The sequence below is a fragment of the Pogona vitticeps genome, chromosome 1 (genome assembly GCF_051106095.1).
Source record: "Pogona vitticeps strain Pit_001003342236 chromosome 1, PviZW2.1, whole genome shotgun sequence".
Taxonomy (NCBI): Eukaryota; Metazoa; Chordata; class Lepidosauria; order Squamata; family Agamidae; genus Pogona; species Pogona vitticeps.
The window spans coordinates 514,856-528,166 of NC_135783.1; the positions used below are offsets into that span (position 1 = coordinate 514,856).

General features: G+C 63.5%; 1 protein-coding gene across 1 annotated transcript in view; it reads right to left on the reverse strand.

The window, feature by feature from the left end:
* Nucleotides 1-11,624, reverse strand: part of EMILIN1 (elastin microfibril interfacer 1) — a 13,517-nt gene extending 1,893 nt beyond the window's left edge. The window contains exons 1-7 of the mRNA XM_020808291.3: nt 10,605-11,624; nt 5,350-5,475; nt 4,475-4,677; nt 2,002-3,990; nt 1,764-1,871; nt 1,100-1,117; nt 199-333 (exon numbers count right to left, since the gene is read on the reverse strand). Coding sequence (XP_020663950.3) covers nt 199-333; nt 1,100-1,117; nt 1,764-1,871; nt 2,002-3,990; nt 4,475-4,677; nt 5,350-5,475; nt 10,605-10,804 — 2,779 coding nt within the window. The 5' untranslated portion in view covers nt 10,805-11,624. The remainder of the gene's footprint in view (nt 1-198; nt 334-1,099; nt 1,118-1,763; nt 1,872-2,001; nt 3,991-4,474; nt 4,678-5,349; nt 5,476-10,604) is intronic.
* Between the last annotated feature and the right edge of the window lie 1,687 nt (nt 11,625-13,311).

Genomic DNA, 13,311 nt, shown 5'->3' on the forward strand with positions numbered 1-13,311 from the left:
GGAGGTAATTGCCCAGGGTGCAAGGGGGTGGATCTGGGGGGGGCATGCAGGCTCCCTCTGCGGTGTCAGTGCCCAAGGCCAGATGGGAGAGAGGGGGCAGAACTCAGCTCTCGCCTCCCCCCTGGGCATCAGGGAGACCTGTGATCTAATCCTGCGACGGGCATTCCCAGAGGACTCTGCCTCCCCCTCTTGACTTACCTGAGTCCGGGTCGTAGGCGTCGCCGTCGTTCACTAGCACCCTGTCGAAAGCGATGGTCCCCGTCTCCCCCTGCCAGGAGGTCAGTGAGGCCGTGAAGGAGACTTTGGGGGCGGTTCCAGCTGGACCCGGCAGCCCTGCAAGAGGAGAGGGCAGGTGTAAAAAAAGGTAAAGGTAAAGGTTCCCCGTTTCCAAGCCACAGAGCCAGCGTTTTGTCCAAAGACAATCTTCCGTGGTCACATGGCCAGTGCGACTTAGACACGGAACACCATTACCTTCCCACCAAAGTGGTCCCTATTTATCTACTCGCATTTGCATGCTTTCGAACCGCTAGGTTGGCGGGAGCTGGGACAAGTGGCGGGAGCTCACTCCGTCGCGTGGATTCAATCTTACGACTGCTGGTCTTCTGACCCTGCAGCACAGGCTTCTGTGGTTTAGCCCACAGCGCCACCACGTCCCTTAGAGGGCAGGTGAACCCCCCCCAAAATCCCACCGAATGACACACACATGCACAGCCCCCCCCCCGCTTTGTTCCTTCAGCCCTGCAATGGCATCTGCCTTTTTTGCCCCCAATCCCCCGCCTGACTGGAGTTTCACGCACAGAAACACCGTCAGGTTCCCCAAAGGGATTCCCCTCGCAATCAATAGAACGGCCAACCTGTACTGGATAGCTTCTGAATGCCGGAATCGGCGAAGGCCGGCGCTTCCTTTCCCAGAAGGAGGTCCTTTCCCACCCCCGGCTCGAGAGGGTGCATGAGAGAAGCCCCGGCAAGGCTGAGCCAGCTGGAGCAAGGGGGTCTCCTGAGGCAAAGGTCAAGGCAAACCCCCCCAGGGGTCCCCACCCTCCCCTCCCACTCTGGTGCCCCCAGAGAGGCTGCGGCAGAAATGCTGGGTGAGGATTACCTTGTTCTCCAGGGAGACCTGCAAGAGAAAAGGGCATCTGGTGAGAGGGGGGTTGGTGGTGGTGGTGGTGGTGGTCCCTCCTATGGGAGCACCGTCCTCTTACCCACTCCACGCAGGGGCCACCTTATCCCTGGCGATTTACAAAGGGGCTGGAGTTTTCACCGTGGGCCAAGCCTCAAGGAAGACAAGGCTGGATGCTCCTCTATGGGCCGTTTGGCGCGCGCGCGCGCCCGCGCGCGCACACACGCGCACGCACACACACACACACACACACACACACCCTGGATGTGGTTAGTGTAGCACTTGGGGGGGGGAGTGTCAGCAATTGGCAAAAGGGAAATCCTGGGCATCTGAGCCAATGTCTGCCCGCTCAGTGGGTGTCACTGCCCTCCACCTTACTTTCTGAAACCCAGCTCTTGGAAGCAGTTTCAGGGTTGGCGCTCCCAGGCTGAGGAGGAGGATGGGGCGGGCAGAGGTGGTGGCACCTTTCTTCTGAGTCCAGGGGTTTGGGCCTCTGGATGCTGCAAAGCCACTCTAGGGGGAGCCCCCTGAAAGCTCTCCGACCACCTTTGAGGCTAGAGAGCTGGAGGAGGGTGGGGGCCCTGAAGAAGTGCAAAACCTCGGGGCCCTGCAAGCCAAGCAACCAGTCCCGGCAGCTCCTCACCTGGCGGTCCCGCAGCACCGGTCCTTCCGTCCTTGCCAGGAGATCCCATCGGGCCTGGGGGGCCCTGTCTCCCCATAGGGCCCACCGGTCCTGGGGGCCCCTGAGGTCCTGAGAAGGAGGCATTCGATCAGAGCCATTAGCCAGCGTGCCCAGAAGCAGAGAGAGTCCACCTCCAGGCAGCCCCAAGTCGGGTCAGCCTTCCCTGGCAACATTTCCCCTTCCCTTCCTCCCCCGCTACCTGTGAAATCCTGCAGGGTGAAGTCCCGCAAGTTGCCTTGCAGCGTCTGGAGGGACCCGTTGAGGGCGCTGAGGCGGCGGTGGATCGTGACCAGCTGGTTGCCATGGATCTTCTCCAGCAGGGCCTCATGAGTGCGCAGGGTCCCGTTCACTTCACGGACGCAGCCCCAGAGGGCGGAGACGTGCTTGTCCAGCCCCTCCTTGATCTTGCGCAGGCTGCCGGACACCTGGTCCAGCCGCTCGCAGGTGCCCTCCAGCTTGGCCAGCCGCTCCGCCAGCCCCCCAGAGGCCCGCCGGCAATCCGAGGCCTCTACCCGGAGGGTGCCGCCAAAGTGGTGGATCTCGCGGCCCAGGACCTGGAAGCGCTCCTCGCTCTCGCCCACGTGGTCGGTCACCTCCTGCTGCACCCGGTTGATCTCGGCAATGATGCGGTCCTTGGTGGTCCCTAGCTCGTGGAGGTCCGTCTGGTGCTTCTCCACCGTGGCCTGCAGCCCAGCCAGGGTCTCGTTGAGCGAGCTGAAGCCCAGGATCACCTCTGACAGCTCCCCCTGCAACGTCTGGAGGTGGAGGCTGGAGCTGCCGCCGATCACGCTGAAGCCATCCAGGGGCTTGGAGGCATCGAGGCCCGGCTGGAGGCCCAGGTCGTCTGGCCTCCTCCCGACGGGCTGGCAGAGAGCCTGGCAGTTCTCCACCTGTGCCCGCAGCTGCCCCACTTCGCTCCGGAGATCCGAACAGGCCGGCTGGCAAGGGTGGGCCGCCAGCCCTTGCACCTCCCGCTCCAGCTTCTCCAAGCGCCGGTTGGTGTGGTTCGAATACCTGGCCAGCTCCGGGGGCCCAGCGCTCATGGAGACCATGAGCCGGCTCTCCAGCTCGCCCACTTCTCCGGATAGCTTCCCCAGGGCTTCCCGGTTGGCCCCCACCAGGCCGTGCAGGCTGCGCAGCTTGCTGGAGACGTCCAGCTGGTGAAGGTTGGAGCCGAGCAGCCGCAGCTGCCCCTCGTTGTCCAGGACGCGCCGCTCGAGGTCACTCAGGATGGTGCTGATCTGGGAGTCCTGGTTGCCTGGTGGGGTGCAGACTTGGGTGCAGGTGTGCACCGCCCCCCGCATGCGCTCCAGGGCCCCCTGCTGCTGCAGGCTGCTGTCCTTCAGGCCCCCCACATCCCGGGACAGGTTGGCCACAGCCCGGTGGACGTGGCTCTGGAACTCATTCAGGCGGGACAAGACGGAATCCAGTTGCCCCTCAGCCCGCCGGAGGCGCTCGTCCACCCCGTCAAGCATCACCTGCAGGTCCACGAAGTGCTCTTCCAGGCCACGCTGAGTGGTGTTGACCCGGCTCTCCATCTCCGACATGCGCCGGTCCACGCTCCAGGGAGGCGTGGCCGGCAGCCGCGGGGCCAAGGGCTCGTTCAGAGCCACCAAGGCGTCTGAGAGCGCATCCATGCGCCCTTCCAGCCCAGTCACCCGACCTTCCAGCAGGGGGCAGCAGTCTTTGGACGGCTGGGGCCTGGCCAGGTGGCTCACGTGCTGCCGGATCGTGTCCATGGCTTCCCGGTGCTGCTGGTCCATGGAGGAGACCCTCTTCTCCAGGGCCTGCAGGCGCTCCCGGTCCTCTCCCTGCTGCCTCCGCAGGGCCTCCACCCCGCTCAGGCAGGAGGCGCAGGACGCCTGCAGGCGCTGCTCGAGCTCCCGCAGGCCTTCGCCCCGGTCCTCCGACCCGTGGGTCCCTGGGCCGTGGCCGTTCTCGTGGCTGGAGATGCGGTTGTCGAGGCGCTGCAGGTGGAGCTGGATCTCGTTGAGGGTTTCCTTCATCTCTGGGTGGGCCGCGGCGTCGGCCGGCTGCTTGCCGTTCAGGGAGGCCTCCACCGCCCGGCGCACGTCCTCCACCAGCTTGGTGTTGCTGGCTTGCAGGGTGGACTGCAGGTCCTGCAGCTGCTTCCCCAGGCTCTGCACCTTCTCCTCCAGCTGGCGCACTTTCTCCGAGTCCCTGGGCCCTGAGCGGAGAGGGGAGGAAAGAGGCGGCGGCGTTGGCAGAGGAGAGGAGAGGAGAAAGGGGGGGGGGGGCGCCGACGGTGGCCAGCTTCTGCCGCAGGGCCTTGTTTTCCTGGGGCCCAGAGCCAGCCCAGGAGGGCAACAGGGCAGCGGCCCCACCTCAGCCTCGGGCAAAGGCCTGCCTGCCTCCTGCTTACCGGAGGCAGAGGGGCAGAGCCGCGCGCCCCCCCCCCCCCGTCTGCCCCTCTCTGTCCAATGCCAGCCTCTGTGAGCGCTCGGGGCGGGAGGGGAGCGAGAAGAGGCAGGCTGCCCGCCCCCCCCCCGGCTGCGCTCCCCGCCCCAACCGCCGGGCCCCGCCTGGGCTCGTCTTCACCAGGCCGGGCGCCCCGGGGGTGGCTGGGCAGCCGCAGGTCGAGGGCGCTCTCCTCCTCGCGGGACGTGGCCCGACCAGGCGCGTCTCATGCCATGCCTTCCGCCGGCAGGTACCTTCTCCGCCAAGGCCGCTGAGCGGGTTGCTGAAGCCGGAGAGGTTGGGCCGGGCGGGCTGCGGCCGGGGGGGCCGGGGGGTGGTCAGCGACACCCCCGCTTCCGCACAGTCGTCGCCCGAATAGCCGGGACAGCAGCGCCACTCCATGTCGGACACCGTCTTGTAGGCCACTTTGTAGCGGGGGCGCACGAAGCTCCGGTACCTGCCCGAGGGAGGGAGGGAGGAGAAGCCGCTGGGATGGGCGCCCGGCTGGGTGGGGAGAGGGCGGAGGGGTTCGTTCGCCCCGGGCTGCGGGCCGTGAGTCGCGGCTTCCGTCGAGGCCGCTTGCCCGCAGGGACGCGGACAGCCAGTCTCCTGGGCTGCCGAAGGGCGAAGCAGCCAGCCAGCCAGGCGCCGCTGCGGCCCGGCCTCCCTCGCTGCCCCGCGCATCCGGATCCTCTCCCTCCGAGGAGCCCCCTCGCCTCCCGCCCCCAGCACAGCGTGGGCTCCCTCGAGGAGACCGCGGCCGGCCGGCGGGCGGTGGCGGAGCAGGCCTTTGCGCCTGGGGGCGGCCGTCCGCTTTCCACCCCGCGGGCCCATCCGGCGGGCGCCAGGGTCCGTCCCTTTCCCGGCGGGGCAGGGCACACGCCAGGCGGCACCCACAGGCATCCGGCCTCTCCCCGGATCCACCCACGGAGGAGGCCGCCCGTGACCCCACGGCTCCCCGTAGCCTTGCTGCCAGGCAGCCGGCAGAGGCGGCACCCGGGCGACCAACGCAGCCTGGTGCCCGGTGCCCACTGCCCTAAGGGCTGCCAGTTGCTGGTGGCGGGGAAGGGCCCCCCCTTGCCGCCCGCGTGCATCCTGAGCCGCTTTTGCACGTCGACTCCGTACTCACGTGACAACACGGGGGCACTGCAGCTGCCCCCAGACGCACGGTTGGTAATCTGGCTTCACGTACGTGTCCACCCCGTCCTCCACCACACAGCTCACACTGCGTGACACGACGTAGGCACACCAGTTCCTGCAGCGGGGGGGGGGCGGGGTGGAGAGGAGAGGAGAGCACGTGCATAAGGGTCGATCGCAGGCCGCTGCTGTGCCCTCCGCTCCTGCCCTCCCAGACCTTTGCCCTCCGCCCAGCCTTGCAGACACCCGACCCCCACCCTGCCACCTTCCGGACCTAGACACCCCAGAGAGGCCCCCCCCCGCCCATTTTAGGCTGGTTGGGCGGGGAGGGGCAGGACGAAATTGCCCCGCAGCTCTAGAAGCAGCGAACGACGGAGGTGGCTAAACGGCTGTCCTGCAGGGAGAACTCTGCTTGAAGGGCTCTTCCCAGGCCGGGGAACTGAGCGCCCCCCAGCTTGCTAGTGGGAGGCATTTTATAGCCTGCATTACTAAACCATAAACCGCCCAGGTGGGGTTGGCTGTGATCTGAGTGGGGAGAGGAAGTTCGCCTGAAGAGGCAAGATGGGGGGGCCTCCTCCCTCTCAACCCCCCTCCTGGAAAACAAGCAGAAGGAAACGAAGGAAGGCTTGTCCCCAGCATTGCCTCTACTCAAATCCACGTCTGGGAAGTTCTTGCAAGGCGTCCAAAACTTGCTGGGCCAAAGGAAACACTGGCATCTCCGAAACCGTGGTCAGTCCCAACAGAGAGGGTGAGTCGGAGTTCGTGGTGGGAAGCCCGGCGGGCGTGTCTGTGTGTGTGGACCTCTTTTCATGTTGAAGACGGACAGGTTTCTTGCCACAGGAGTTTCTGCAGCCCAGGGTGCACTTCGCCTGGCCTCGTTATTCTTACAGGATGGGCCATCAAGTCACTGCCGGGTTTTGGCAGCCCTGGTGAGAATCAGTGACCTGCAAAAGGCCTGTCCTTAAAAGCAGCTCTCGCAGACTCAAGTCGGTCCATCTCGTATTTGTCCGTCTGGCTTCTTTCCTGCCGCCTTCCACCTTTCCCAGCAGGAGGGTCTTTTCCAGAGAATCCTGCCTTCTCGGGAGGTGCTCAGAGTCCAACAGCCTCTTCCCAAGCAGGGCAAAATGAGGCCTGCCAAAGGTCCCGGCTTCTTCAGCCCTCACGCCATGCTGACAGGGCGTTGGCCCCAGCCTTTCGAATGCCACTGGCCCCCTTTCTCAAATGAGGGAGCTTGCCTGGGTCCAGCCTTGCCTGGAGCCACTTCCAACCTGGCCGGCTCAAGTGTCCTATTTGGGACCCAGGAGTGGGCCTCAGAGGATTAAAAAAAAAAAATACAAAACCAAAAAAAAAATAAAAAAAACCCACACACACAAAAAACCCCAAACCCAAACTCCGGCGCTCTGGCTGTTTGTTCTGGGCAGGCAGCCACCTTCCGCTTTCCCTCAAGCCACCAGTCCTCCACCCGGATTCCTTCATTTCCCCTCCCCCACCCCATCACCATCTTCCTCCCGAATTCTGGCTGGCTTCACTGGTCAGGAGAAGGCAGCACCCAGAAAACGCTCCCGGGGGGTGGGTGGGGTGGGGGGGTGGATGTCTGGGTATGCAATGTGGCCAAGGACGACAGCTGGAGTGTCCCCAACGGCTGCCCACAAGGGAGGGCTCCGAGGGCAGGCGTGCCACAACCAACTCAGGGCTCAGTCCATCCACTCGGAGTGGTGGTGGCGGTGGCGGGGGGGGGGAGCTCTGAGACCCAGGCCACTCCCACTTTCTCTGGTTCCCAGTAGCGGCAAAGCCAGTGGCAGGGAGAGGGGCAATCCCCAGGAGGGCCCAGCCTCCTTAAACCCGATGTCAGGTGCCCAGGTCTAAGGGAGCAGAACCTCCCTGCATCCTGGAGGAGATGCTGGAGGACTGGAGCCCTTTGGACCCAAACAGGCCGCCTCAGAAGAAGGTGGACTACGGACTTTGCCTCCTAGTAGGTTTTCGAAGCAGAGAACCGCCAGCTGTCTGTCTGTCAGGGGTGCCTTGGACAAGGATGTTTGCCTTGGCGAGGGGTGGACCGATGACCCTTGGTTTGCCCTCCAGCTCTCCGGCCTTCGGATCCTGTCTGCAGAGGCCGTGGCACCAAGACTCTCCTGCCTCTGTCCCAAACAGGCCAGATCTCTGGCTACTGCAGCCCTTTTATGGCAGCGAAGGCTGCAAATGGTGGCTGACCCCTTCCTCCACCACCCCCCCACCTCCACCCCACCCTCCAGCGCTGTGTTAGGAGTTGATCCCATGGCCGGCCAGCTGGCTCTAGGCCACATTGTGGTGCCTTTCCTTGTTCACCTGGAAAAGCTCTGCAGACATTTGGTCCAGGAGGGTGACCTGGCCTGGTCGGGGGGAGACAGGAGGGAAGGGGCTCCCCCCACGAAACTCAAGGCTGCTTCCCACCCTCCTGGGTTAATCATTGCTGGACTCACCTGGAGACCATCCCTGCCACCCGCCCACTGGAATTCTCTCTTCCGGCCATTTCCCCCTGATGGTGTGGAGCCTGGGTGGGGGTGGAAGGGGGACAGGAGCAGGACGGGATTTCCTAACTGCAGGCAAGAATCCTAAGATGACCGACTGGGCCTTCAAAGGGTGACTAAGGACTAGGACCTTAAGAATAAAGGTGTGCTGCTCAATTAACAGCTGGCTGTGTAGCTCAGTGGTTTTGGTGTCAGGCTGCCGGTCCAGAGGCTGGGAGTTCTATCCCCCACAGGGACTCCAGGGAGAAGAGCCAGCCTGGGTGGCAAACTGCACAGCGATCCCAGGGTGACCCCAGAAGAAGGGAAGAGGAAACGGCCGCTGAGGAGTCTCTACTGGAAAATGGTTGCCCCGAGTTAGAGTTGACACGATGTCACAAGACAAAACGAAACTGAACAAAGACCCAAGATGGAGACAATCCATGTCGTGGCATTCCCAGGGACTGTGTGAAAGTTGGATGGTGAAGAAATGTGATTTGTTTTGGGGGGGGGGAATCAACACATGTGCCGTAATGGTGCTGAAGGAGAGCTTTGTGGACAGCTTGGACCATCAGACAGACCAATAAGTGGGTTCTAGATCAGATCATTTGACCCAACTCTGGGAGCCCGTGGTGCTGTGGTCCATGGGGGTCACAAAGAGTCGGACATGACTTAACAACTATACAACAAAAAAGATCAAACCAAGCCTGAAGTCTAACTAAAAGGAAAAATGACAACACCGAGGCTGTTGTACTCGGAGCACATCACGAGGCAGCAAGACTCACCAGAAAAGACAGTAATGCTGGGAAACATTGAAGTGATTTAGTGGTGTATCTCGGCCAAGGTCCAGAATGCCGCACATGAGAAAATAACAGAGTACCTTTCTGAGCATGGACAGAGTGCTTTTCAATATGGGCAGGAAACCAGCCGGCACTTGCTCAGAGAAACACGTAGCAGTTTGTGGGAGGACTGACTTCTCTGGAAAGTCTTGCGTCGGTGAGGCCGTCCCAAGGGCAGGGTGGGGGGCACCCGCCGCTTGGAGGGGAGTTGTGTCATCTTTGGCCCCTTCTCCTCAGGGATCAGCCAGACGGATCGAAGAGCAGGCCCTGGAGGCCGCCCGGGGGGTTTCCAGCAGATGACTAAACCAGTCTCTACGTTTCCCACAAACTTTGGAGATTTGAGACAATCTGTTATTATTCTCTCTAGCCACTATTTTAGTTTCATGTTTGTCAACTCATTCTGTCTATTTTTGTAAGTACTGCTGGCTAAGTTTAACTCTTCCAGCAGCAAGCTGCTCGGGTGGCGAGGGTGGGCGAGCACTTCTTCTATCTAATTATGAACAAATAGACAGATAAGCTAGTAACCCCACCCACCCCAATCAACAAACCACTTATGAGAATATGCATGTTCAAGGAAAATGTGGTGACCCCAGCAAGCTGACCAGGGGAATCTCTGGAGCATTCAGATGAGGCGGGGGGGGGCTCAGTCTTTTGCAGCTGATTTCTCCCTCCCACCTCAACTCATCCCACTGCCAAGGACAGCCCCTTTTTGGTGATCTCCTGAACCCACCTCCCCATGGAAATGCTGCTCGTCCCATTCTTTGACGATGTCCCTCCAAAGCCAGACATGCAGGGGGTTCCCTTGTAACTCCCAAATAATCTGGGCTGCTTGATTATCTAAAAGTCCCCCCCCCCCGGACATTCCTTCCAACTCCAGCTGCCTTTGCTCTCCCACCCCCCACATGCCTGCCCTCCCCAACAAGGAGAGGATGCTGGGGGTGGTGGTGTTGAGTGTCATAGTACATTTCCCACCTACCACCAAAAAAACACTCCCCCTCAAACCTCCTGAAATGCCACGAATCTATGGCAGCCGCAACTACAACTGCAGCAGGAGATGGATGTGTGTGTGTGTGTGTGTGTGTGTGTGTGCTGAAACCCTCTTGTGATACTCCCCTCAACCCCCTCCCCACCCCAACATCCTCTCTCACACACATGGGCATGGAAGATAAGCCCCACTTCCCACAAAAGGGTGAAGGGAGGTGGGTGTGCCCCCCCCGACCCTGCAGAGGACAGGAGCCCCTTCTCCCCCACCTTCTCTGGATAGCGATGGGCCCAGGGCAGGCAGGATGTGGCCCGTTGCCTTGGGAAAACCACGGCTTCCCGCTCAAGCCCTCCCCTCAGATCCCAAGCCCTTCATTAACGCCTTTATTCTTAACATTCCTGTAGAGCAGCGTTCATGCCATCAAGGACTGTAACTGGAACCAAAACATACAAAACCCACAAATAACATTCTCTCCCCCCCCCCAAACACATGCAACTGCCATGGTGGCGAGGGGGGGAGGATGATAGGCAGAGCAGATCTGCCCCCTCCTTGTCCCCCCTCTGGCCATCAAATGGACGGGGGGGGGGGCTTCCTGGCTCCAGCTCAGCTCCAAAGGAGGAGGAGGAGCAGAACTTTGGACTCCCATTCCCAGAATCCCCCAACCAGTCATGATGGGAGTTTTAGTCAAAACAAGGCAACAGGCTTCCAAGCTCGGGCAGGCCTCCAAGTCACGGAGGAAGGCCAGCGGCCAAGGGCCAAAGGACGGATTCCTGCACAGGATGCCGGCCCGTTTCCTCTTCTCCTGGCGCAGAGGGATTGGGGGGGGGGCAATCCCTCTGCGCCAGGAGGGGGGTCCTGCCTGGGCCCTGCTCCTCTGGCTGGGCCTCTCCCCTTGCCTACGGCCTGGTCTTGCGCGGGGGGGGGGGTGGAGAGGCTCTCTTACCTGTGGCGGCTTGCCACCCGCGCGCCGTGGGGTGCCTGCGAGGCGCCCTGGAGTTGGCCAAAGGGCAGGAGGGATCCTGTGTAGAGGCTGTACCGGGGAGGGTAGTTCATGGCCCAGGCCAGCCCAGCCAGCGCGTCGCACCAGAGCCAGAGCCAGAGCCACCACCTGGGGCCGGCCACCAGGGCCGCAGGGCGGGCCATCCTAGGAGCCCCTCCGGGTCCTCTCCTCGGGGGCCCCGGTCAGCTGTGCATGGCGGGAGCCCTGGCCCTCTGCACGAAGGAAGGAAGGCTGGCGGCGGCGGCGGCGGCACAGCGTGGAGAAGACCGGCTCCCGGGGCCACCTCGACGTGCCTCCGTCTCCTGCACACACCCCGCTGGCCTCGGCTGGTCGGAGGCGGGCGGGCAGGGCTGCTGCTTGCTCCCCGCTGATCACGCCTCTCCCCGCTCACTGACAGCTTCGCAAACTTCCCAGCGCGGGCTCGCTCACTCCCCCCTCCAACTTCCTGCCTGCCTGGCCAGGCCCCCCCAGCACCCTGCCTCCCCAGCCCGCCCGCCCGCCCGCCCGCCTGCCCGCTGGCTGGCCGGGGCTCCTGCGCTCCCTTCTGCCCCGCCGCTGGCTGGCTCCCTTGGCCCTGGGCTGGCCTTGGTCATCCAGGCACCCTCCCCGCCCCACACAAGGCAGCCGGGACAAGGAGGGGGTGTGGGGAGTTCAGTTCCTGCCTGGCGGCCCCCTTTCTCTCTCTCTCTCCCCCCCCCGGACTTCTATGCGCTGCTGCTGCAGCGGCGGCGGCGGCGGCTGCAGTTCTTCACATCTGCTTCTCGTTACAGTCGGGACGGGAACAGCCAAGGTGGAGGAGGGGCCGGGAGGGGAGGGCGCCAGGGTTGGGGGGCTCCGGGCCAGGGAAGCCCATGGGGTCCCGGCAACAAGGGACACTGCTACCGGGCGAGGTCCTGCCACGGCACCAGAGGGTGCCACGCGTGGACCGTAAGGGCGGCCACCCCACGCCATGCCTTCCTTGGCCGAGGAGCCGTGTTGGCACCGGAGTGGTGGGGCGGAAGTGACCTCATCGGTGTGGCCCATTCCTCGGCCCTGGTTGCTGGCCTCCCCCCCCAAAAAAAAGTCCTCCCACGTCACTCGCCAGGAGAGTTTCCAGCCGGCAGGCCGTCTGGCCCGTCCCAAGGGGAGACGCGCGCACGCTGGAGACAGAGCGGCCGTTGTTCCGTGTGCGTGTGTGCGTGCGTGTGTGTGTGTGTTCCTCTTGGCCCCCTTTCTGTGGGCCTAGGCAACTCCGCGGTCTCTCTCCTTCGCCCAGGGGGTCCAGCCTGCCAGACCTAAAAGGCAGGCCACAAGCCGTGGAAGGCAGAGCCACGGGGGTGGGGGCGGCGGCGGTGGTCCTCAGGAGATCTCCGTGGACTGGGGAGGCCTGAAGGAGTGTGTGCGCGAGAGAGTGGAGGGAGAGGATTCCCCTCGCTTGGGCTTTCATCTGGCCGCCGCCGCTGCCTGTGGGGCAGGGGCCACCCCACCCCGCCCCCTTTGTGCTCCGGAGGGTGACCTGCCCAGGCACAGCCGGCGGAGCCGAGCCAGAGAGGGCTGGGCTGAGCCCACGGCCAGTCCTCTGGTGCCAAAACAGCTCAGGCCAAACACTGCCCCCCTCCCACCCCGGTTGGGTAGAGGAGGACAGGGTTGCAGAAGGCCCCTGTGGATCCCCTGCTCATACTTCCAGGTCAAGGGGGTGGGAAGCCGGAGATCCGTGGAGCAAGCCCACCTTTCCAAAATGGCAGCTGAGAGGAAGGGGAGGGGAGGGGGAGGGGGAGGGAGCTGCCCAGGTGCAAAGGGGGAGGGAGGGCGATGCCTGCCCGGGACCCCCTGAAGACTCTCCTCTGCTAAGGGGCGGGGAGAGGTGGGGGTTCAAACCCAGGGCTGCGGAGACATCAAGAAGTGATGGGAGAGGGGGGGGGTCTGTCTTCAGGACGAAGGGGTGGCTCACGCCTTTAGAGCCGAGCCCTCTTGCCCTGCACGAAGCCTGGGGAAACAACCGCTTGAGAGAGGAGGCGCTACAGCTCACAGCTCTCGCCCCCCCCCCCGCGCGCGCGCGCCACCGCCACCGCCACCCCACACCTCTCATTCTCCTTCTCGTTCTCATTTGCATTCTTTTTCAGGGGGCTCCGTTTTCCTGCCCCACAACTGTCTCCCCTCCTTGTCTCGTCCTCCCCCTTGGGCCAGCCCTGTCCCTCTCTGCAAATGCCATTAGTGGCGGGGGGGGGGGCAGAGAGCCCATAGCGGCCTGGCTGGGCCAGTGGCCCCCCTTCCCCTGTACTCTCCGGCCGTGTGTTTCTGTGTGACGGAAAAGTGTGTGTGTGTGTAGAAACACAGAACGCGCAGGCCAGAGAGCGCACGAGAAAGAACACCCGCTGGCCTCTTCCGCCAGCTGGGAATTGCCAGCAGACAGAGTTTGTCTTTCCCGGGGGGGGGGGGGCGGGGGGAGATGTTTGGCCCAAGAGGGGAACGCAGGGGGAGGGGGGGCAGAGAGGGAAGCGCGGGCCTCCTACGCTGATCCGTAAGCAGGGAGCAAAGCTCCGATTACAGGCGGAGGGGCCGCGGGAGCCCAGCCCGGTTACCTTCTGCAAGGGGGCCCCTTCGTAGCTCCGCGCCTTGGTCCCTGCGTGCAAGTTGGCCGACCTCGGGAGGGGTCGGGGGTCCGGCTTGT